Here is a 25,211-nt window from a genome sequence, read left to right on the forward strand (position 1 = left end):
GGCTGCCTCCTTCAGGCCATCCCGGACCCTGGAGCCCGTGCTGAGCATCCGCTCCTCAGTACTGCGCGGCGAGCCTGTTCGGGTTTTGCAGTTCGAGCTATCGCCAGACAGAGGTTTTTGGGGGGGACCAAGCCCGTAGTCAGCTGGAAGCAGTGGGAAGCGTTCCGCTGCACGATGGAGCAGCAGCTGCAGGGCATGCTTAATCGCAGGTAGTTACCGCACGCACTGTTGCGGCTCTAGGCGGTACCGGGAAGCGCTTCTCTGTCAATACTGTGCCGCTCCTACCGGGACACGGAGACTACCGGCTGTGCGAAACACACCGCGCTCCAGCTCACTGATGGGTCTTTCGGAGCCTAAATGCTGCTCGTAGTTTAGATTCCAGCCTGGCTTCTAGTGAAGTTCACGGCAAAATCCCAGCGCAGGAGTGCAGGGTGCGATCACTCCCTGAAACGTCCCCAAATGCTTATACCTGCTACAGCAAGCCTTGAACGTGTTGGCACACACATTTTACTCCAACTAAACAGGTCCCCTCCCTCCCAATGCTTACAGGCAGAAGTTTGTAGAAACCGGGCTTAGCCTCTCTGTCCTGCTCCAGGAGCCCAGGGGAGAAGTTTGTCCCTGTCACACTCTTCTGGAGCTCGATGTGTGATTCTACGGTCTGATTTTCTTGCGATCAGTCTCATGTCACCCTGCTCTCCAATTTATGATATCAAAGGTCACCCTCAAGCTCTTCCACTGACATATGTTAAAGATTAGGAAATAATGTTGTGAGAATAGTAGTGAATTTTAACCCTGAATGATTTTAACAGCCAAATTTAAGGAGCCTAATAAATGCATAACAAGACATAAAGATACGCATGGAAAGACAAATGCACATGGAACAACACAAGATGTAAAAAGAGGTTAAGCAGACCCAGGCATTATGGATTATTGTTCAAAAACATTCACTGACACGTTAATTCAGTAGAAATACAGAGAGTTTAAAAGGAATCACAACGTTGACATACTTTTGAGAAATTACCGTGGTTTTTAAATGGTAGTAATCTGGGGCTTGTGTTTGCCTTACTACTCTTTTGCCTGCCAAAAATGACAGAAAGCTGGACCACATCTGTTTCTAGCTCAGATTTTAACCCACCCCGGCACAGGATTGTCCCGTTAGGAGAAGCAGACACAGTGTAACAGCACTAGCACTTTCCGTGGGGCAGTCTGTCTCTATCACCACGTGTCACAGGGAAGTGGAAAACCATGCGCAAGGTCTGCAGCAACGAAGGGACCTTATTTTCAGCTGCCTCCCTCTCTCTCCAAACCTTTCACCTACAGCAGCCTGCAGCAAATACACTTACGAGTAATAATGAAACAAATGTATTTTTAGCTATTTCTCTTGGGCACATGTCCCAAGTTGTTTCCCTGCGGAGCACAGTGCAAAGACTGTTGGATTAGACCATCCAGGGACCTGCAGAAGGAGTTTGTCATCAAGGCATCCTCAATTCAACTGCTGGACACCTGAAGGGTGTCTTTGGGAGGGAGGCTCTAGTGCTTGTCGTTGAAATGTAGATCTTGTTGGTTCATGCCAAGACCTCTTACCTGTAGTGCACCTTGTCCTGCCAACAGGAGACTTCATTGCTGGGAAAGAGAACAAGAACTTCACATGGGTTCAGGAGACCAATGTTACTATTTAAAATAAAATAAAATAGAAAAGAAAGAAAATGCAAAAGCAAACTAAACCAAGAGTGACCCTGATTCATGTCTTGGCAGAGAGATGGGATATGCAAAAGAAGGGAATTACTCAGCATCTTAGACACCCTTCCTTTTTCACCAGCTGGGAAGAGTTTGTTCTCAGACAGGATCTGTCTCTGCCACAGACAAACACGGTCCTCATGCTGGATGGGTTCACTGCTCTTGGAGAGTGGTGGAGTTGTTGATGATCATGGTTTCCAGCTCGGTGTCTTAACTGATCTTTTAGCCATGCTGGTTCCATGCCATCAAATGCCTTAAAGATCAGGACTCAAGCTTGAATTTGGCTTGGCTTTCATGCCAGAAGGTGGCCTAGAGAGCAGAGGTAGGTTTGATGAACTCGTGGCAGCCAGGGCTGCCACTGCAGCATGCTCTTCTAGTTGGCATTTGACAATCACTGTGGGCTTCATGCCCAGGTGTATCACGTAGCTGTAGTCTAGCCAAGAAGTGACAAAGATATGACTAACTGAGCCCAGCTTGCTCTTGCCAAAAAGGCATGGCTTATCTTGGCCAAGAAGAGACAACGAAAACATTACACTGGGAAGTTCACTGGGGGAGCCTGATGTCACTGGGAAGTGCAGGAGCATTCTGGAGACACAGGCTAAGTGGAGCAGCTGGCAGGGTATTTTAGATTTAGGAGTCTGCTCTGCAGTTTTAATACTGTACTTGATATAGTTTGTACAGTTTTTAATTGTTTGTGTAGTTTCCAGAGAAGTGTTTTAATCCTTTTAATTGTTTTTGCAACAGCAGCTCTGCTGTTTCAGTTGTAGGTCCTGACTTGGATTCCAGATTGTGTCAGATGCCACACATCAGTTTTCCTTTGGAGATCCTTCAGCTGGCTTTGGGCTAATCTCTACCTGAGCTTGCTTTGGAAAGGAGCAGCTGCTCAGAACATTGTGTTCTGCACACAATCAGTAGTGGTTTGGGGGATGCTTAGCTCTGGGAAGAGTGGCTGCACATAGTTTCTAGCCATGACAACTGCTTGTACCTTCTGAGAAACTCTGTCTTTCTGCTCTCTTTTCTAGAGACCTTACTAAGCCTCCAAGAGACAGCAAAAGCCTCCAAGAGGAGAGGAAGAAGTTTAATCTCTCTCAGACTACCTAACCTGCTGGAAAATGTCTGTGTTACAAGTGCCCATGGGTCTGATATCTGGGCTCTGAAGAGAACCATGGACTGGTGGTGCCTGAGCACCAAGGACTGTACAAGGCTGGTGCAGATTGCAGAGGTGCAGGTGGTTGGCAGCGTGGATTTCTGACAGTCTCACCAAAGGCAAGCAGTTGGTGTGATATACAGACTGTGCTCTTTGCAAGGGGCTGGCTGCTCAGATGTCTCATGAAAGCAGCTGAGCTGACCAGGTACCTGGGAAAAGCCTGAGGGGATGACTGTCAGTGAGTTTGGTGAGTTTGCATCCCTTTCACAGGCTCCTTGTGGGCTAAGGAGGAATACTCAAGACAGAACCTGCTGAAAAGCTGCATCTTTGCAGCGAAGATAAAGCTGAACTTTCCTGACCAGATAGCAGGTGGATGTGCACAGACTGCTTGTCTGATCTTTGGTTCCATTGTACCATGCTGTGTGTAAGAACTAGTGCATTATCTTGGAAATAAAGGGACAGAGGATTATCCTGTGTCCCGGTCCTACACCTGGATCTTTGGTGCGGAGTGCTCCCATTTGCCCACACGTGCCCATAGCTGTGCACCACTCACTGCAAACACTACTGGGTCATGCAGTCCAGGCAAGCCAGGTTTCCCCACTGCTGCCAAGCTGGGGATGTTGGTGCCACACTGTCACATCAGCAGGATTTTCTGTGCAGCCAGGGTGGTGCTGGGCTGTCTGAGGGCTGACTAACACAGTGCTGTAGTGCGTGTGAATGAACTCTCCTCCCCAGGCAGTGTGGGGCCATACCACATTGTTTTTCTCTCCAGACAATACAGTGCTGGATTGTAAGTAAAAATGCAAAGCACATTGCAATGTTTGCTCTTTATTAATGCACTAAGATGCATTTGGGTGAAGCAGAAGGCTCCTGCCTGGCTTGGTTTCAAGCTCCGTGACAGGCTTCCATAAATAACACCTTAGCAGGGTCCAATCCACCAGACGTGACTGGGTGGGGGCCTGAGCTACACAGTGGACACTGGAAGGGGCAAGAAGGCATGGAACGGGGTCCAGACCCTTTCTTGGCAGGCATGACAAACCTGGACTGAGCTGCAAGGTGTACAGTGGCTAAGCCAGCACCTTTCCAGAGCAGGGAGCAGGTGGATGGAGTGGCAGACGAACTCCTGTGGATTTCATAATGTCTGGCAAATACCATCAGGCTGTTAGTTAGCATTTGCTGGAGTGGGGCAAAAGGGAAGGAGAAAGCACTAGCAACTAATTTGCTTGTTCTGCAAACCTTCACTCATTGCCTAGGCAGCACATGAAATCTGGGCTCGGTGAGTATTTGACTGTCTGGTTTATAGCTGAGAAACTCAAGACAAAATGCATGTGCCACGGCTGCAGCAGAGGCTGGAGGAATACATCTCAGCTTCTGAGCCTATGCTAGACCACTGGGGCATGCTCTTTCTTGCTTCACCTCTAGGGAATGTGGCTCCTTAATGCAATTACAGCTTAAACTTCCAAATCCAAAGGTTTCCTATATGCTGCCAGGCACAGCCTGAAGAAGGCTGACCCTAGTGGTGTCAGAGCTGGGAGGAAACAGCAATGTAAGGCACATTGAATCTCAATCAGGCAATAGTCTGACAGCTACTGATATGTGATGATATCTGGCCATTCTTTAGGGTGGCACTGAATTCACCCTCAGATTTATATTTGGCTGGCCATGGAACAGTGCTGTTGGATGTTCCCTTGAGCCTTTGTCTGGGAACTTTCTCAGTCACATTGTGGTAGATGAAGTTATGATTAAAAGTGAATGAATACTTTTTGACCCTTTCACCCTTCCCTTTGCTCCAGTGATTTGTGTTCTCCCCACAGAGTGTAGGTTTTTGGGGTAACTGTTGTTTTGACAATTCTAAGATCTCCAGGCCAACCTGATTAATTAAGATCCTAGAGCAGTAAAACTGTAATATAACTGCAAGAACCTTCTGTCCTCTGTCCCAAGTTCAACGGGCAGAGGCTGAAACAAGTAGTGACCCCTGCAAATTACTGCCTTTAAGGCACACAGCATTGCTACTGGAGCATAGACACAGAAAACACCTGAAAAGGAGGGAGCAGCACCAAGAATTCATTTTGCCAAGTGCTGTATAGCTACAAAGCTGTGATTGTTTTTGCTGCAAGAGCAGGCCAACAAAGCGGCTTCACAGAGCAGTTCAACTCCATGGTGGTCTCTGCGTGTCAAGATCGCTGTGCTGGGTGAACTAAGGCTGCAGCACGGGGGCTGTAGCCCAACCCAAGCCAGCAATCAGCTGTGTCCAGGTTTGAGAGTTCCTGGGGAGCAGGAGAAGGGAGCAGCGGCGTGTGCTCCTGTGTGTGCTGCACTCCGTGCTTCGTTCCGCTGCACTCCTGCTCACCCGCGGCAAACAGCACAGCTGTGACACGGCGCTGCTCGGCAGCGAACAGAACGCTTGCAGGGATCATCTCCGAACGGCTCCAGCGGAGGGGCTGCAAGAGGCTGCTGAACAAGTTGGGGAATGCTGGCGAAGCGGGGCGGAAAGGCGCCGCTCCGCTGGCGGCTGCGCAGCGCTGTCACCCACACGGCACGGCCCCCGCTCCCACAAGGCACGGCCCCCCGGCTCCCACACGGCACGCCCCCGGCTCCCACACGGCACGGCCCCTGGTCCCACACGGCCCGCCCACAATGCTTTGCGAGGGCAGCCCTCCGCCGGCTTCCGCCCGGCCGCCCTGGCCGCGCCCGCTCAGGCGCGGCTGCGGCGCCGCACCGCGCCGCGATTGGCCGGCGGCTCTGCTGGTTCTACCCTCTCGCCTCTCATTGGCTCCCCTCTGCTGTCACCGCAGGGCCCGCCTCCTCCGGTCGCAAGCCGTGTTGCCATTGGGCGTCGCGGGGAGCTGCGCGGCGCATCGTGCGCGGGTTGGCTGTCCGGGCTGTCCGTCTGCGCAGTAACCAGGCAGCGGGTCACGGTGCGCCGGTTTCCACGTCAGTGCGAGGGAGCGGGGCCGGTGTCCCTGCCCGTGCCCCGCGGACCCCGCGCTCCGCGGCCTCGCCTCGCCGCCACCGGCAGGGAGGGGCGGACAGGGGGCGGGCCGAGCCCTCCCGCCCGCGCTGCCGCCGCCCGCCCGGTTATGTGAAGCGGCCGCCGTCGCGGGGAGCAGGCACCGCCATTTTGGATGCGGGGGTCAGTGCCGGGCAGCGACCGCCTGTCGCGATACTGTCGCGACGTGGGGGCGGGCGGGAGGGAAGCGGCGGCGGGGGAACCTTGCGGGCCCTGCGGGGGGCGGGGACGGGACCGCGGCAGCCCGGGGGCCGGGCGCGGGTGGGGGCGGCGGGCGGCCGGGGCTGACACCGGACGGTGCACAGGGCGGGGGACGCACGGGCCCGCCCCGGGAAGAGCGGGGTCGGGGCTCGGGCCCGGCCGGAGGGAGCCGCGGGATGGGCCCTGCAGCCGCTCCCCGTGCGCCGCGCTGGCTGGCTGCCTGCAGCCGCGGGAGACAGCCTGCTGTGGCATATGGTCAGCCCCATGGCCGGGCGCGCACTGCTCGGGGCTCGCTTGGCGGCTGTGGTGTGGGTTCGTCCGCTGGCACGTTTCATAGTTTCAACAGTATGACATAACTGGAGGAAAGAAAGTGTCTCTCACCATAATGACCTTAGGTTTCATTTTTACTGTGCAGTTTTGACAGGTAGATGCGACTTGCCTTTCTCTGCTTGATTCCCAGGCCCCATCTCACTGAATGTGGAGGCTTGCAGAGAAGCTTGTCCCTCTCTTCCTTTCTGATCTGCCACTGCTACCATACTGCTGCTGCTTATCTTTTAAAGGGCATTCTTAAATGCCCAGGACTGCACAGCTCCTTTCCATACTTAAGAATTATTGCTTTATATCACTTTTGTCCAGGCATTAGTAGCTAGCCTTTGGAGAAACATCCTGACTTCTCTGAACTTCTGCTGCCTGTGATGCTTTTGCAGAACAGTTACTGCTTGAAAAACCCAAGCAAGTTAAATTTCTGTATAGATGTTCTTGTACCTTCTTTGTGAGGTTTAGGATGAAGAAAAGGAGCTTTCTGATTGCCACCTGGGCTTCTGGGAAGCCTAGCTGGCTGTGAGATTGCCAGGAGTTGTTTGTGATTTGTGGCTGTGTGTTCTGTTTTGGTAGCAGTGTATTGTATCAGGACTCTGGTGGCCAAATCTAGGTCAGAAGCTATCTAGATTATTCCTGCATTGTCATAAACAGTAAAAATTTGGGTCAACAGAAGCTTACTTTGAAATATTACCTTTTTATGTTGTGCTTATGTTGTTTTTCACTACTGCTGTCTGTTGGGGTAGTGTCACTGCGTTTAAATCAGGTGCCATGGCTGAAGGCTAAAGTTAATGATAGGAAGAAGTGACTTCATGGAAGCCTGCCAGACCTTGTTGCTTCTGATGCTAACTCTAGCTTGTTTCCAGAAGAATTGCAGACATTTTGCTGCAGAAGAGGGAGTGTTAATACTAGGAATAATTTGGCTTCTTGTCTATTGGGATGTGTAGGGGTAACACATTCCGAGGTTGAGAACTGGAGTGTTCAGTGCATGTGTGAAATAACATTTGCAGGTGTAAATCTTGTCAGTGTTTTTATATGAAGATTCTACATGTGATGCTATTTCAGAAGTCTCAGAATAGTGATAATTATTATACACAGAACACTGTTGAAGGTCTTGACAGTGTTATGAATATGAGCTTTTGTTCTTTTATGACATGATTAGGCATCAGCCTTTTCCCACTTAGTGTTCCCAATGCTGTTGTCAGTGAGGCTGTGAAAGTTAACTTAAGACCACAGAACCGAACCCATTTGTTTCTGTATTGAGTCCACTTCCTTTTTGTGCTTGATTGTTTGCAAGAAAGGCATTTATTCTTGATTTGAGATCAGGAGGTATTGAAACAGACCTTTGCTAGGGAGGTTGTTTCAAATTTGTTGATGATCTTCAGTATTCGTTCTGTTCAACACTTACAATACCCCATTCTTCAGACCACAGCTTTGTAACATTAAACCTGAATTCATGTTAACATTTTTTTCTTCTCTAAGTTGAACAAATGTCTTATGGTTTTGCCTGACTCCCACCAAGCTCTTGTAAACCCAGCTGATCATTCAGTGCTCATCTGGTAAATTGTGTAACTTTTTTTTTTCTCTGCTGCTTTACAGTGTTCATTTCAATCTTAAAACTTCTTTTGATTCAGGACATCTGTACTGAGCTCTGAAGTGTGATCAGTTGTTCCTTGTGGTGATGCTACAGTTGAAGGAACACATACAGAAATTATCTAATCATTTAAAAGGGGTAGCCTTTGGGAAGTTTGGAATTCAGTGAAGCTATATCCATCACTTGAAATAAAATTTCAAATTTAATTTTTTACATGGATGGATGATTCTTTTGGTGGTCTTAGCTTACAAGGTGCATCTCTCTGAAAATAGTTGTCTGTCTTTCCTGCTCACTGCAGTTCTTTTCTGTTTCTTTCTCCAACATGAAGTTGCAAAGGTCCATTGGTTTTATGGTTTACTTTGGAATGCTATTGCTTGGTTAGCTACAAGCTTAAATATAAAGCAGTATTTCCCTCCATCTCTACCCAGTGTTGGTGGGGAAGTGAGCTCTATGTCTGATGTTCAGAGCCTGAGTGGGAATTTGCATCTGCAGCATGATGGGCTGTTTCAGTTGCTCTGGTGAAATGAGTTTGTTGGCGTGCATAAAGGGAATTTTTGTACTTTTGAATTAAGTTATATTTGATAGAATCTGCAGTGAGGAAAGGAGTGCATTTTCATAGAGTCTTCTCAGACAGTTAGCAATGACATACTGCCCTAAGTTTTGCAGGGTTTTCATATGTCAGCAGAGCCCTGCCAAGTAACATGGAGTTTTTGCACCCTTGCTTGAAAGGATCAGGTGTGGGAAAGGAAAAGGTGTGCATTGGAGGTTTTTGTCCATTTTCTTCGTAAATTGCCACTTGCAGTTAGCTGGGCATTTTAAGTCCTCTACGTTCAGGAGCGAAGAAGTTTTAACAAACATTTTGTTTAATTATTTTATGTTAAAAACAGAGGAGAAGAAATAAAAGTCTTACACGCAGATTCAGTAGTATGCAGAACAGCATTTAAATTTTGGCTTCGCTTTAAATACTGTCAGAACTATTGAGTATCTATATATGTGCAAAGTTTGTAATATGTCTGTCTGGTATTTGCATGCTTTTTGAAATAATGCTTCCATGTCAGTTTGCTAAATGCCTGGAATGGTGCTACGCAGTTTACATGTTCAATACTGTTTTGAAACAGTGAAGACAGGAAAAACTTAGGTTTGACAAATATGAGTGTATAAAATATTTCCTCAGAAGTACTTCCCTGGACTAGAATTTTGAGCCCTGAAACTGCTGATGTAGAAATACAGAAAATAATGGAATTATTTTATGAAAGAAAAAATAAATAAGCGAGGAATTTTACATGGAGGAGAAATCTCCCATTCATGCCTTGTACTGAAACAAGGACAACAAAGTGAAATAGAAAAATTGTGATCAATGGTATTTCAATGCAATCATATGAATAATGCATGAAATAATTTACTGTTGAGGATGGGAACATCTCTCAAGCATTAGCCACATGAGTAAGAAGTGTATTGGTGGTTCTGTTATATACAGCTGTGGAGGAAGGATATAAACCTTTGTTCTTCAGGGCACAAGCAAATTACATGGAAGCACTATTTGTCTGTCATGACAGTTCTTACGAAATACTTTTGTCTTTGACCTTAAATTATTGTCTTACACCTGGAGTACCATTATGTATAATTCATTTAATGAAAGAAACAATTTTGCCATAAGAGTATTGATTCTATTGCAAACACCTTGAAAAAATGAAGCAGCAAATCTGATGTTGTCCTTTGATGAGGTATCTTTTTATAATACTTTGCTTTCTTTCCATTATTTATGGAGTCCTGAAGCAAATTAGACTCTTTCATTCAGAGGATATTTGTGTATTAGAAGCATTGTTGATAATTCAGAAATGCTAATTAACATGAAGCCTGACAGATCCAGAATGTATATTCTGAAATTTCTGTGGTGATCTTTCTGAGGTTGTGGGCAGTCCACCAAAACCATTTCCTTCCAGCTTTGCTTTTGTTTCGTGGGCAAAAGTCCTTCTCATATTCTCTGTGCATTATTAGCCTCTGTCTCCCCTTCCCAGCTGAGTCCTTTAAATGAGCTGGTCAGGTTTGAAGTGTTACCATCAGTGTTTCATCTGTTTCCAATCTTTGGCTTCCCTATGGATGACCTGTTGTCATTTCAAGCTGCAGTCTTCATTTTCGTTCATTCTTTTTCCTGAAAAAGTCTCATTATTTGGCTACCATATCACTAAATCCTTCTCATTTACAGACATGGCATCATCTGACTCTTTGGCCTCTTTTTAAGTCCTGTTTTTTATTTCTAAACATTTGTGTCTGTTCATTCCCCTTCATTTTTACTTCTTGGTGCTTGATTGTGTCTGTGCTACAGCCAGTATAAAGAGAAGAGTCCCATAGAAGTTCACTCTTCTTTGTCTCAGACTATTAGAAATCTTTCTTGCTTTTAACTTCTTTCCCCCTCTTCTGCCTCTTTCTGGATGTGTCAGTTTAAGGTTTTTCTCTGAAAGACCTCAGACTACAGCAGAGTAAATGTCTCCCTTTAGCTTTCTCATTTTTCCTCCCTTTGTTTAATCCAGTTTTGTCTCCAGTTTTGCTCATTTCTTTGTGGGGTTTTACTCATGTCTTTTTTTACTTCCCTGCTTTCTTGAAAGCTTTGTTTTGTGAAGCAAGTGTGAAATCAACATCTGTTACAAATTACTTTATTTTGTCAGTGTTTTAAGTCCCAATGTGGTTTGCTCTGGCCAGCTCATTCATCTCACTGCTGCTGATTTAAGAGAGTACAAGGTTAGCTTTGTGTTCCGTGTAGGGCTGCAGGAATTTGCATAAGTGCTGGAGGTGCATGTGTTATTGCATTGCCATGGATGTCTGTCCTGGTACCCCAACACTTTATCTTTCTGTGAACTTTCATAGACTGGAAAAAAAATTAGGAATGTGCCGTGGCAGAGTGATCTCTTGCATTACAAAGATGCTGTTAGAACTTTCTGCTCTTATGGTTTTGAAAACACACCATGGAAAAGTGTCTTCTTTAGATGAAGTATTTGTATTTGTTATGTGTAATAACTTGTATTTTGTGCATGCACAAAACAAATTTGGAAGAGTTTGTTGCATCACTGCAGGCCTTCTCTTGGTTAGAGTCAACTTCATTTCATCTGAGGAAGACAATTTCTCTAAGAGACTAGAGATTAATTTGAATTACCTTTATTTTCAGAATTGTCAGGATGGTGGATAAGAACATTTACATTGTACAAGGTGAAATCAACGCAGTGGTGGGAGCCATAAAGCGTAACGCCCGATGGAGCACTCACACACATCTGGTAAGTTACCTTGAACTGTTGCCATCTGTAGCAGCAGCAGGTAGAAACACCTGTGGCAGAAACCACCTGGCTTTGGAAAAGTGCCTCAATTTTTTGTAGCACTTGTTTTGTAAGGAAAGTTGGAATAACTTTCTGCATTGTGTACATTGTTTTGGGTGTCTTGTGCCAGTGACTGCAAAAGCTACAAAGCTAGGAGTCTTCTACCTTCTTATCCTGTAAATAGGAAAACCCCACATTGTATTCTGTGTAGGAATCATCTCATTTAGATTTTCATCACTGGGCATGTCAGGGTATTTCCATGTATGGTGTTACTTTGTTTAGCACAGTGTTTTTATGTATCTTTTGTACCCTCTCGGGGAAGACAGTCTTCATCAGGAAAGCCATGAAATAAAAAGTGGGGAAGTAATTATATATAGAGTATTTTTAAAATTTTCGTATGGCATAGTGTGTGTTTTCAGCTCTGTTTTGTTGCTGCTGTCTATATTCCTGACTAAAACCTATCAATAGTTTCAAACCTGCTTTGGTAAAAATCCTCAACACCGTGTTTCCAAGTCTAACCGTGCTTTGGTGGGTTTATGGCTGCCACAGTGTAATTGTGTGGATGTGGCACACTGTATCAGTGGTGCACTTCGGAATGTCACATGAGTAGCAGATGGCTGTCATCCAGCACAAGTGGTTTCAGTTTGTCAAAGGGCAGGGCTCTTTTTCTTTCTGAGGTGCATTTCTTCATCAGGGCTCACGGCCTCTCTGTTCACAGTGTGGGTGCAGCTGCACTCAGCTTGGAGAAACTGCTGCTCCTCCTTATTTTAATATCATAAAGATAGACTAAGGCTAAAGGATGCAGCTAATTCATATAAATATTGCACTGTGATTCTTTCTTCAAGTTATTTTAATGGCATAAAATGTCATTGTATTTCTGCTCCCATTACAATCTGCATAGATTAACATTATAGCAAATCCAGATGAGCCATTTCAATATGGTATGAGTTAGATTTGCAGTGAAATTTATTGAATAGCAGAAGGCTAATCAGAAATACTTCTAAGGACAATAAAACCAAACCAGAATGCTCAGTGTTGGACCTATGCTTTGACATTTGAGCTGTGTAATATTGGGGAGCACTGGCAGGAAAATAAAAATGCTTCCTTGGATTTGATGCTATAAACATGCTGACAGTGATAAACTCAAACCACAGCACTTGTGTGAATGTCATGGTGAGGTCTTTAACAGACCCGTTACTAAGATTTGTCTTCAGGAATATGTTTGCCTCATTAATTACTTGCTTCCTATATATAACCTATAGGATGAAGAAAGGGATCCCCTGCTGCATAGCTTTAGCCACCTAAAAGAAGTGCTGAATAATATCACAGGTAAGCTTCTGCAGAAATCAGCAGGTGTGTGCACCTGCTGGGGTATATGAAGTCAATGTACAGGTGTATTTATTCGTGTTATTTACTATACTGAAGTCATTTATTGAAGAACAAGAAAAGAGGAAATATGCATATACTTTTGGATAAATAATACCAATGTAAACGAGCAGAGAAATACCACTTCTGCCACTGTCTATATATATATCTATATATATTTATATATAGATATATATATATTTGTGTATGCACACACATATTTTTATAAAGATGCTTGTTTCTTTGATATACTGAAGCTTGTAGTAATATATGAAATGTGGTGTTCTATCATGCACAGCTTTTTTTGTGGTTTGTTTATGCTTTGTGATGTATGAGTGATGGAAAAAAATGTGCTTAGAAAGTGGTTTCTGTCTGTTTTTTCCTCACATTCTTTGGTTTGTTAGCTTTCATCATGTAATAAGTGAAGCACAGACCTCTGTTTCTATTTGGGTGTCTTGGATTTTAAGTGAAAAACTTACTTTGTGATCACCTGCACTGAAAGAAACTGGAAATCTGTATTGATTAGAGAAGTAGTACAGAAGGCTGTGGTGTGTATTCTGACCATTGTTTTTCTCAAAACCCATCTTCCTCTGCTTCCCCCAACATTTTCTGGTTTTGTAGTTTCAGGAGTGAATGTTTAAGTGTAACCCAAGTATATGTTGAGAGTCTGGAGGTGAAGCAAACTCCATGTGGCATTCTGCATGTTCTTCCCAGGATTTTTCTTATTGATTGTAATATTTGAAATTAAACTTCATTTCTGGTCCCTTTATTACAGTGACTGTTCAGAACTGCACTCAACCTTAGTTTGAGATGGACCTTTTGCATTTCTAGCTGTGAAGTATGCTTATTCTTGCATCAGTGCTGAGTCTGGAATCCCATAAAAAGTGTGTTCTCTAGAAGCACTGTAGTGCTTCTTCCAGTTGATAATGACAAGAGGTGCTGAGGACACGTGCCAGTTCTAAGCCTTTATTCCTTCCTCTTACGTGCCTGCCTGTAAGTGTAATGCTTTGCTTTTCTCTGCCAGGTTAACTTTCTGTGGTTGTAAGCAGGATTTTTCTGTTAGATCGTGACATCTCCCGAACAGCTTGCATTTCTGGATAGTGTCTTTGTTCTGGATGTTATGCTTGTACCTGGACTGCATGACAGTCTGTATTTGTGGGGCTTTTTGTAAGCTCATTCACCTTCTGTAAGATGTGCGTGCAGTCACCAAAAGTGTATTGGGAGGAAATTTTACATTTCTCCCTTCTGTGAGATGAATCTTTTTTTTTTTTAATAAGCTTCCTGAAGTTCTCTGCCATTATTGCAAATACCTCTTCTCATCAACAAGAGCAGGGACTGTCAGGATGCTCAAATAAATGCAGTATAAGTAAATGTCAGGGACTGGCCATTTATCTAGAGCAGCTAGGTACAATGTGCTGTTGACTTGTTGGGAAAAAAAATGCAAGTTCACTATCTGCTGATAGAGAAAGCAAAGTTTAATGTACTGAGAGATTCAGAGACTCCCTTTGTATTAGTCATCAGGTAAGTGTGGCTCCTGCTGAGATAATAATTGCTTATATATGGGGATGATAGCATGTTGGTTTGACTACATGGGATTCTTTTATACAGGTAATATCAGCTGCAGTGACTGCTCTTTACTGACTAGTGTCTTGAGACAGGACATCATTGCTGTGCTCCATCTTTCCATTTTAGACATGGACTTGTTCCCAAGCAATACTTTGAATGATACAGAGTATCTATCCTCCATCATCTTCCAGGCAATCGAAAGTCCAGTCCCCAGCACAGGGGTTTTTGGTGATTTTTTTTTTCCCCTAGACCTTCCTTTCATGTCTCTTTCATTAGCTCATGGAAACGCATTGCTTTTATATTTAAATTTATTCAAGCTGTAATCTTTGACATTTGAGTTAGCTTTTAGTACAATTTTGCATTTATAGTAATATATATTATGTATTTTCTCAATCCCCCAAGAACCCATTTTAATCTGTTCCGGATGCAAATTTCAGGCTGCCTTGTCCCATCTCCCCTCTTGCTCTCTCCCTCCCTTCCCCTCCCCCATGGAGCATGTTTGATCAGGTGTGGCAGGAATATCCACTGTCAAGCTGCGCCCTTTATATTAGTCAATATTATCCTTCCTTCCCTCCCACTCCCTTCATTCTCCTCTGGGCTTTACCAGTTGATTTATAATTTTGGAATTCTCATCGGAGTCTGTAATACAGTTTGTTCATTATTTAACCAAAACCTGTTTAATGAGCAAAGAGAGGCAATGTAAATGTTAGGCATGTTGCAGTGGAGTACCTTTTGTTCTCCTCTGAGCTAGTGGGTATTAACTCTGTCATGACTGTGATGCTGAAATACCCTGGTCAAGGGTATAAAGATGCACTGTATGCCCCCAGCAGCTAAAGATTCCTGTTTCAAAGTATTGCTCCTCAAGAGGAACTAAATTACATGCTGGAAAGCTTGTCTGCAACTAAGTATGGTATCCCATCCTGTTGTAACCTCCACCTGTGCTCTCGGAGGAAGCGTATAGAGAAGCTGTGTTACTCAGCACAAACAGTCCCATGATTATGGTAAGAGTAACTTCACTTCTACAGTTCAGCATACCTAGCTAAGGGCCTTGAACCTGAATATTTTGAAGTTTTTCTTTAAAATTCTGATAAACTTAATTTCTGTGGGAATTTTTGTAGATTTATAAAAAGAGTTTAATAATTTGAAAATGAACAGCATGTCCACCTCTGACCCACTGGCAGCTGATTTACTGGATGCCATTTTTATGTTTTCATGGACTACATTTTCATGTATTTTAGCTACTATTGGTAGTAGTTGCTTGAAAAAAACAGAAAGGAAACATAGAGGTTCTGTTGTCTTGGGTGATGCATAAATTAATCCAAGATAAATTTAATAGTGGAATGCTTGCAATGCTAAGATGACCACAGTAAGCTTAAATTTGTTGGCATGTGTCATATTTCTAGTGCTTAGAAAAAGCAGAAGTCAGTGTCCTGAATTATGTCCATATGGAAGCAATGACTATCAAGCTTTGTCCATGCATGCAAAATTAGCTACATTTTCAAAGGTTATTTTAAGACTGATGAAAACCTGTATTGATACAAGTTTGGCTCGAGGGCTGTTGTCACCACAGTTTCCATTTGACTACTGTTTAAAGTGAGCTGAGTACCCTGAAAAATATGTCTGGATGTTGAAACATTTGTTCATTGTCAGTTTTGTTATGGATTTAGGTCACCAAAAGGAAGCTTCTTTTTAACATCCAGTGATAACTGAGACTCTCTCTTTCATGAGTGGTCCCAACTGGGGATGCTCTCTAGGTCAGCAGAGAAAGGTTTTGTAACCACAAATAGTTGGAAATATGAATTAATTATAACCCTGCTTTTCGATGATTTCATGAGGATTGGGTTTCTTTAAATGCTTTTCTGGCTGTTGAGGTCTTCAGACCATTCTGGTATGATGTAGAGGTAAGAGCAGATACTTCTGTAGTCATCCTTCTCATGACAGAGTTTGTGCTTTGCTCTGACCAGGGAGATGAGTCAGTACCCAGGATTTTCACGCCTGAAGTGCTGCCTACTGGTGTGTGGGATGGCTTTAGGACAGGAATGACTGACTACAACTGCCTTGTACAAGTCATGACTGCAGTGGGAGAAGCAGGTGTTTGTGGAAAGTGTGTGCATCGAGAGTCTATTTAAATAAGGTTTAAACTAGGTAAACACACCTGTGAAGAGGTGTTTGTGTATATTTTAGGTCCATGAGTACCAGACTGCAAGGTTTGAGTCCTTTTATCCTCTGGTGGTTCAGAGTTAGTGCATTTAAACAGAAGCTGCAAAGTAAGCTGTTAGAAGCACTCTGATTTCATGCACATTCATGACATTTTAAATGAATGCTTGTACAGTGGGTTCAGAAGAATCTTTTCATGGCTTATTTCAGACAAGAAGCTGCTGCAAATCTCCATCTTTAGAGGGTTGGCTGGGGCATTAAGAGCTGGCTAAAGGTCAAATGACTGTAACCGTAGGAGAACCTTTGCCCGGTGTCTGACTTAATATAGTTGTTACTGTAGCCATCAGTTTTCTGGTATGTAGACTTGATTGCACACTCATTTTCTCATGTCTGAGCTCTGGAAACTCAGTTTTTATGAAAAACCTGACAGTTGTGTAAAACAATACAGGAATTTTATCATGATTTTGGATTAGCGTCAGAACTTTTTCTGAAAGATCTAGTTTTGAGAAGTGGTAACTTGGTAGTAAATATAAATATGTGGCCTCTTCTCAATGTTATTGAAGTGCTAATGGTTAGAATATGGATGCTCATTCAAGTTAAGAAATTAGAAAAATGTAGTGTTTGTGGTTTTTTTAATCAAGAAGTGTAGGAATTAGACGATGTGAATGTGTGATATATAAAGTGCTGTGATGCTTATTGCTTTGCAGGTAACAACAATACCATATTTGATTTATTATTTAGATCTTGAGTTTCTGCTGGAAGTGCCTGAACTTTCTGGTAAACAGCAAATATGATGAACTGCATACTGTGATGTTTCTCCCATTGCTTGCATTGAAGGATAGAAATGTTATCTAGATAGCCATAAAAAAAACCAAACCCTTATTTTCCTGTTGCATGTCAGCTTCCTGTCAAAGATCTAGAACATTCACTGATCTTATGGATCATATCTGTTCTTGTGATAACTCAAAAAAATAAAAGGATTTTATTTTTTTTTTTAGTAATAGGTATTCATATGTGTTAACTTGGTATTTTTGAATACCAAGCAATTCAGGCTAACATTTTAGCTTTGTTACATACTCTTTGAATTTTTAAAGAAGAATGGAAAGGGTATTAGGAAGGTTAGGAAACTCATAGAATGAGGCTTCTTCCATAGCTTTGACTTGGCCTCACTCTAATTAGTGGATGACAATACAATTTTAGTCTGTATTGAATGACCCGGCACTGTGGACAAAAGTGGTATTTTATTTCTCTTCGTATTTTCTTACTATAAGAAATAAGAATATTAAGGTGCCAACTTAAATTTGATGCTTTGCTTGCAGGTTGAATCCAGACTTGATTTTTACCAACTGTGTTCAGACAATACAGTAAAAATTGTCATTTTAAAAGCAAGTTTCTAGCATAAATGAATGCCGACATCCTCCCAAATGCACAGAGAATGTAAACCAATGCAGTATTTTTGATTTGAAGCTGCAGGTAGTTCCAAATACTCTGAGTGAGATTAATCTTTTCAATCTCATTTTAGCATCAAATTAATCAAATCACTGTCTTATGGCGGAGGTCTTTGAATCTTCCTCAGGGATATTTTTAGCATAGATGTTGGTATTTTGGCATAGATTTTCTTCATGTTTTCTTGGAGAAATAATAAATCAGACTTTTCCCAGGTGCTTGTTAACCTTGTGCTTTACTTTCTAAGTGATTTTTCCAGAGTGACACTGATGTGCTCTAAGAATGGTAGCTGCACTGCAACTGGGATGGGAACTTCTCAAGCCCAAAATGAACACAATAATTGTCATAATTCCACTTAAGATTTTGTTTACTTTCTGTGTAAAAGAAAGAGGAAGGACGTCCTTGATGAAGAATGATTTACAGATGCACCAAGACAAGCCCCATAACCTTTTTCATGGCTTTTCTGTTGTGTGCAGGACAGCATTTATGCAGAATGTGTGAGGAGTTAGGTATGGATGGTGTCACTCTGAGCTCTAATTGATTCTGTTGAATTGTACTTTGAGCCCTTCAACATGGTTACTGAATGAAAGTAGAACTCCTGAGAAGCTTGGAATTGAGATATTTGTAACTAACACTGACATAGAGAAAGGGAGAAACTGTGTAGAATCCTTAATTTGATAATGTTTTAGCTCTTGTGTTAATCTTCTGTTTTGTGTTTCTGAGTAGTAAGAAATTTAATAAATGAAATTGAAGGAAGTGGAGTGAATCTCAGAGTATTTAGAGCAAAAAAACCCAAACCAACTCAGTAAGGTGGTCTTCACACTAGGTATTTCTGCATGTCTCCTGAAGTCCCTTATGCAGTTCAGCCCCCAACCTTTGTGAAACCCCTATGCATCCTTTCAGTACAGTTCTCTGAGTAGTTTAACACTAGAGCTTGGAGCTGAAGTCGTCCTTCTATGCATGGCTAGTGACTGGCAGGTACAAGCAGGAGGTGGTGCTGTTGGAAGGAATTGTTTCCTGATCCCTAATCCTTAAGGACCCAAGGATTTAGATGGACAAGCACTCCTGGCTGTTGCTTGGAATAGTTCCCACAGTGGGCTTGTTCTGTAACACCAGCCTTCTGTTACCACTGCAGGGCTGGGCTCTGAAGAGCTGCCACATGTGCATGGTGTGCAACTGACTCTCTCTTGTTCCACGCTTGTTGAGCAATTACTTTCCCACTTGTTGGGCACTCCATTATTTCCTTCAGTTACTGCTTCTGTGTGAAGTGGAGCCATGAAGGAAATGGCTTAATGGATGTACATTAGGGGGCAATAAATTGCAGTTTGATTTGGAGGACAGGCAGTACCAGATGCTGCATAGAAGCTAAGGTTCCTCTTCAGTCAGCTATTGAGGTTTTATATAGAATTTTTTTTTGTGATGTTTTTGTTTGATGGACAAGAGTAGTGAAAAGGAATTGTGCCATTTGCGTTATAGTAAAAACCCTCTGGAAGTAGGAGTATATGTGAAATTGCTTAATGCTGCTAGTTTACTAAGTATATAGCTCTTCTGTTTTGTTACCTTCCTTCTTTTACCTGTCTTCTTTCCTCACTCAATAGTTGCCACCTGACCTGTTAAAAATATTGTTGCAAAAATGATTAACTTTAAAGAAGCAACAACTTGTGTCAGAAATTGGAGGTGCATATTTATATGGTTGCATAATATGTAATAGGATTGCTAAGAAGTGCTGATTATGCTTACCCAAGAAGCATACTGAAGTACTGCTCATCTCAAAGAGTCTGTAGCTTAAGAGGGTAGCAACAGAGAGAAATCATTAAGTATACAAAGTTGAGTGTGGATGGGTGGAATGTAGGAAAATAGAGATAGTGGTGAAGGTATTCTCCCCCCTAAGGAGTTACAGCTGTGCTAATTATCAAGCATTAGGAACAGGCCTGCCCTTAATAGGCCACAGACAGATCCAATTAGGATGGGTATTGTAAAAGAGTAGGTTGGCTGGTCTAGAAGTGAGATGGAGTTTGTTGGCTGTGCTGAGAAGGAGTCAGTGGTGTGAGGAGCTGCCTGTGAGAAATCACCAAGAGGGTTCGAAACCTTTGCAATAAGATGGCAACAGTTGAGGGTTTTTCTTAATGATTATCGCGATTTGTCCTTCCAACAGGCTGTCGTTGGATGATCCCTAATATGGTTTATACCAAGATGTCAGTTGGAAGGAGAGGTTTGAAAGAAGATACAATTGGGCAAAGTGTCCTTTTCTTCAGGAGTAGTGCAGGAATTTGTGAAAAAGTGCTGCTTCTCTCAATGGTTAGTGTGGAATAAAAAAGTCAGGATGAAAAGAAATAGAATGGCAGGGATTAAAAGATAAGTGTAAAAGTAGCAGACTAATGGAGAACATTGATATTAAAATAGCAGATTGATTGGTTAAAGAACATTGATAGTGAGGGATGTGTACTTGGTGGCTTGCCCATTTGAAGTAAACTTGCAGGAGCTTTTTCTTTTTAAGATAACTATGTAGCTTTTTAGCTGTCTGAGTGTTGCAGAATAGACTATTGCTGAAGGGGTTATTTTGTTTGTGCTTGGTTTGGGGGGGGGTTTCTTTGCAATCAGAAAAAAATTAATCTTCCAATCTGTTATGGACATCCTCATGGTAAGTTCTTAAAAAAATGTTGGATTGACAACTAAGATGGTATTAGCTCAGTTGGTCAAAACACGTGCTGATAACACCAAGGTCGTGGGTCCACACGAGCCATTCACTCAAGAGCAGGACTTGATGCTTCTTGTGGGTCCCTTTCACTCAGAATATTCTGTGGTCTGTTATCTTGCTTTTGTAATTTATCTTTAGAAAATGATACAAGACAGCAGATATGTCCAGGAAAGACATAAATCTGATGCATACAATCGTAGGAAAATTTTGATCATCTTTTAGATGACAGGATTTTAACTTGCTTTTCAGCACTTTTCAAAGCTACAAAAAAAGAGAAAATTTGATATATAAAGTCTGGAATACAGTGACTTGATGATAGGGTCTGAGGTTTTGTGATGTGATGGATTTTGAGGTGAGAGATGGAAGTGTCATGGATGAGCTTCTGTTGGTATCAGAAGATACTTTCTGGGGAAGAACTTTGTGAGTGAATGGAAATCTGTTGTTTTTTTAAAAGAGAGCAATTAAGTATATGTAAATGTCTCAGGGATGGTGAATCAGTACATGTCATCACAAAATTATAGGAGATTAAAAAATGCTTCTTAAGGAGGAACATTTATCAAGTGGTGATTGTAGAAAATGGATAGATCTACACTGGTACTGTATGATGTACTGTATCTGTGTGACTTGAACATGTTACTGAAAGTGTTAAAGCAACCTGCTCCTGCTTTGAACTCCTAATTGGTAGATATTTCTTCTTTAGTTGAAGGGCACAGATAGACATAGAATCCTCATCTGTTGTACTTTCTGAAGTCAATATGTCTGTGCTTTCTGCATGGTGCAGTTGTGAAGATAAAACCTGTCAATTCAAACCACTGTTGTACTCAGCGTGTTGTGGAAGAAAAAGCAGGTGTATAGTTTGTGACAGTTGAGGAATAGGTGAGACATTATGACAAAAAACACCCCAGTGTGAGATGAGTAAAAATGAAAAAGTAAAATGCATTAATGAGAATTTACGCATCTTTGCTATAGAACTGAAGTTTGGCTTTAGCTCTCCTGTTGAAATGAACAGATTGATTAACAGCTTATGCTAATGTATTTTGCCCTGTAATTGCAGTTACACAATTACATTGGTCAAGGGGTTTACTTTATTACTGCTTTTTAGCTGCACATATTAAATTCTCCACTGATGGTAGTTCTTTGATTATTTGAGCCTCCACCTATACCCTAATACAACCATTTGAGAAGTTCTCTTTTCTGGTTCTGTCCTTGTAGTAGTAAGCTGAAACTTACTCCTAGACATACTGAAGGAGGAAGTAGGAGTCCTTCAGAAAGGACTGTTGCAGGAGCCTAAGTGCTTGCCTGGCTGTAAATAATTCTCAAAGCTTGTGCTACTTAAATGAAATTACTTCAAAACAGTGCTCTTCTCTTTTAATCACATTTAGATTGATTCTGGTAGGAGTATTTTTGTTCAGATGTGTCTTTGTGCCCTGTTACTTTTAATGAAATTATAATTTTTCATGATATAGTGATGAAGTCTGCAAAGTGAATTAGATTCCACATACAGCTTGATTAACTGCCTAAATAATTCAGAGGTCAAGTTGTAAATGTGAGGAATTGTTGAAATAAACAAAGATGTGGTTATTACCTTGACCATGATGTACTGAAAGAGAATGGTCTATTGGTTCTGGTTATAGCCTATAGGAGGAGCTTTGTAGAAATAAAATGAGAGGCAGTGGCAAAATATGGTTGCTTGTGAAAGCATATTTAGTAACTGCACTTAGCAGTTACTTTATATGTTCTTTAGAGTGGGATTAGACAGTTTCTAGTGGCCTGTAATAGTTTTATAATAATGAAAATTACTGTCATGATAGCATCCAGGAGCCATCATTAGCTGGTTTTCACTTCAGTCTGAGGTTTTCATGTTTTTCTTTCAGAAACACCAAGTTTTTCTTTACATACTCAGCTCTTACCTGAAAAAACAAATGTTTTGACTGTCTGATGTGCAAATATACTCAGTCAGATTTGACTTCTGTGCTTCCCTCTATTAAATACATTCTGCCTCAGCATGAAGTTAGTGCTTCAGATGTGATCAGGCTGGTACAGAGAGTAGGAGAACACAGTCCTGGGAATATTTACTTTGGTGGCATTGTTGATGATGATTGGTGGCATTGTTGATGATGAACACAAAGGTATAGGAAATATATGTGCTCCAATATTTATCAGTCTGTTAAAATATGGTCAGCAGGAAGAGACTTTGTCAGTTGAAGCAGAAGTACTAATTTAGATTTGGCAAAGAGATAAGTTCTAAACAAAATTTTCTGACATTTTTTCACTTCTTTGTGTGATACAGGAGTCTGAATACTTTCATCGTGAAGCCTTCAGTTTCTTAATGAAAGGGAAAAATAAAAGAAGCATCCATGTTCTGCAAATAAAAAAGTATCACTTTCTTGGGGAAAAGGCTGTGCCAGGAGTGTTGGAAACGTAGGAGAGGGAGAAATAAAAATATTCAGACATTGTAGAAAGCAATAGGACTCTTAACAGCAGCTGAATAGTAGTACAAAAGTTGGAAAAAATAAAGAAATTTCAGAGAAAGTAAATTGCTGAAGAAATGTATTATTAAATAATGAGGAGGAGGAAGACCATCATAGGCATCCTGAAATGCTTACCTTAATGTTTCTTTGGTAACTGACTATTGACTATTTAAGCATTGTGTCACAGACAACGTCAGGTTAAATTTTGCAAACAGTCTCTCTTCTCTTTTATTAACAATACATTAAAAATCTGAAAGGGCAGTTAATTCCTGTTCAGCTGTCCTTAAATTGTAGTTTTTTTCTTCTTGTGGTTTCTTAGCGCTATAGAGTTTCGCAGCCCGCACTGGTCCTTGTTCGCGTGCACGAGGCCCATGTGCTGCAGCGGAAGGTCACACACTCCCTTTCACTCTGCAGCAACAGCAGGTGATGGTACCAGCTGTTCACATCCTTGTATCAGATGCCTGAATCTGAGCAGCTGTATGAGGCTGCTAATAAACTCTTACAAGTAATGCAGTTCATATCTTGCCCACATTTCACTTGATCGTACTCAACCCTGGCCAGTATTTTTTTTTAACATCTTTCAATTACACCTGTAAGGTGTGCCTTTCCTTCCTTGTGCTTGTTTCCACTCCTCTTGTATGATGTGTTAGTCAGATGTTTGAAAAGTGTTCCAGTGCTGCAGATTTGAAAAGGAAAGGGTACCTGAAAATATGCAAACTGTACACGGTTTAAGGAAGCAGGAACAATCTCTCTAGCAGAAGCATTTTAAAACTTTGAAGACTTAATTCTGTAATGAAAATAATCAAGCCTGTTCTAAAGGATGTTCTTGTACTTAAACAGTAAACTTTTGGGTACAAACCTAGGTTGGTTGGTTTGTTTGTTTGAGAATAATGGATCAAAAGTGCTTTTGTTCTGAAGAATCTGCCTGCATGCAGCTAATTGAAGAGGTCTTGTATGTGAATCTGCTATTAAAAGAAGGCTACAGGGGTTTTTAATTCCACCTTGGGTGATAAAATTGGCCTGACAGTGAGATTTGATATAGTCACAATTAATTTCAACTTGTGCTTTTTATTTAAAAAAGCTTGTTTGTTAGGACCCTCTGTTAAGCCTATTAAACAAAGTGTGAAAAAGTTGAAACTAACTGTCTGCGCTTTCCAAAAAAGGGGTGGAGGGAGCTAAAGGAAGGATATTTACCATTTTGAACCCTTTCAGCTCCTCTGTTCACTTACTTCTCTTGTGTCAATGGTTTAGCCTCCCATTGCCCTCTCTGGAAGAGTCATGGTACCTAGAACTGAGAATATCTTGGTTGCACTGAGTGGCCACCAATGTGATGACAATCTCTTCTTCCTAATGAGATTCTGAGAGGTGACTTTGTTTTGTGGCAGTTTTTAAAGTGGATTTTTGGGTGGATTTCTTTTTCCCGTGGTTTTGTTGTGGAATTAGGTTTTGGGTTTGGGGTTGTTTTTTTTTTTTTAGGTTTTTTTAGGTTTTTTTTTGGTTGGTTGGATTTTTGGGATGAGATGGGGTGGGTTGGTTTGTTTTTCTCCCATGGCTGTAACCTCAAAAAATGCACTTTGGAATGAAAGTAGTATTGATGTAGGAGCTGCGAAGATCATCTTTTAGCAATGTGGAAGTGGAAAGAGAGTATATTTGTTCCTTTTTGCTCAAAGTATCTCAGGGAGAAATTCAGCAAGAGTGAAGATAATGATCAGAAGTTGAGTGTTAAGTAATTGATAAAATTATGCAAAGAAGAGAACCTAGCTGTGTAGTTAGGGTTGGAAGAAGATGGCACGGGATCAGAAGTATATAGTGGAATATAGGAAGAATAGAAGTGCTAATATAGTGAATTGGCTTAGCTCAGATCATTCATTAGACCTTGTTCTTATTGCTCCAAAACTCAACTAATTTTAGCTGGTCAGCATTCTTAAATTGAGCTATCCACAATCTAGAACTGATGTGTGTTGCTTTTCTCCAGCAAAGATTGCACAGGATTTTTTTTTCTGGATGAGGAATTGGCTCTCCCATGGCAGATTAGGGCAGTAAGCTCCTTGTTAAGCATCACAAATTTTTAAGAGAGTTTTACAATTTCTTGGTGTGCACCCAGTATTAATTGTTTGAAACAGCCGGTTATTTTTAACTTCATGTTTCACATTTGAATTTTTTTTTAACTGTTCAGGTGTCTCTGCAAGCTAT

The 25,211-nt window shown here is 42.0% G+C and overlaps 1 protein-coding gene across 5 annotated transcripts in view; it reads left to right on the plus strand.

Moving 5' to 3' along the window:
• Window positions 1-5,765: 5,765 nt before the first annotated feature.
• GBF1 (golgi brefeldin A resistant guanine nucleotide exchange factor 1) overlaps window positions 5,766-25,211 on the plus strand; it is a 103,567-nt gene continuing 84,121 nt past the window's right edge. For all 5 annotated transcript variants that reach the window (XM_041415407.1, XM_041415408.1, XM_041415409.1 and 2 more), the window contains exons 1-3: window positions 5,766-6,017; window positions 11,171-11,276; window positions 12,578-12,644. In XM_041415407.1, the coding sequence (XP_041271341.1) occupies window positions 6,010-6,017; window positions 11,171-11,276; window positions 12,578-12,644 (181 nt within the window). In that variant the 5' untranslated portion in view covers window positions 5,766-6,009. The remainder of the gene's footprint in view (window positions 6,018-11,170; window positions 11,277-12,577; window positions 12,645-25,211) is intronic.

The sequence above is a fragment of the Onychostruthus taczanowskii genome, unplaced genomic scaffold (genome assembly GCF_017590055.1).
Source record: "Onychostruthus taczanowskii isolate IOZ18803 unplaced genomic scaffold, ASM1759005v1 scaffold5, whole genome shotgun sequence".
NCBI classification, from domain to species: domain Eukaryota; kingdom Metazoa; phylum Chordata; class Aves; order Passeriformes; family Passeridae; genus Onychostruthus; species Onychostruthus taczanowskii.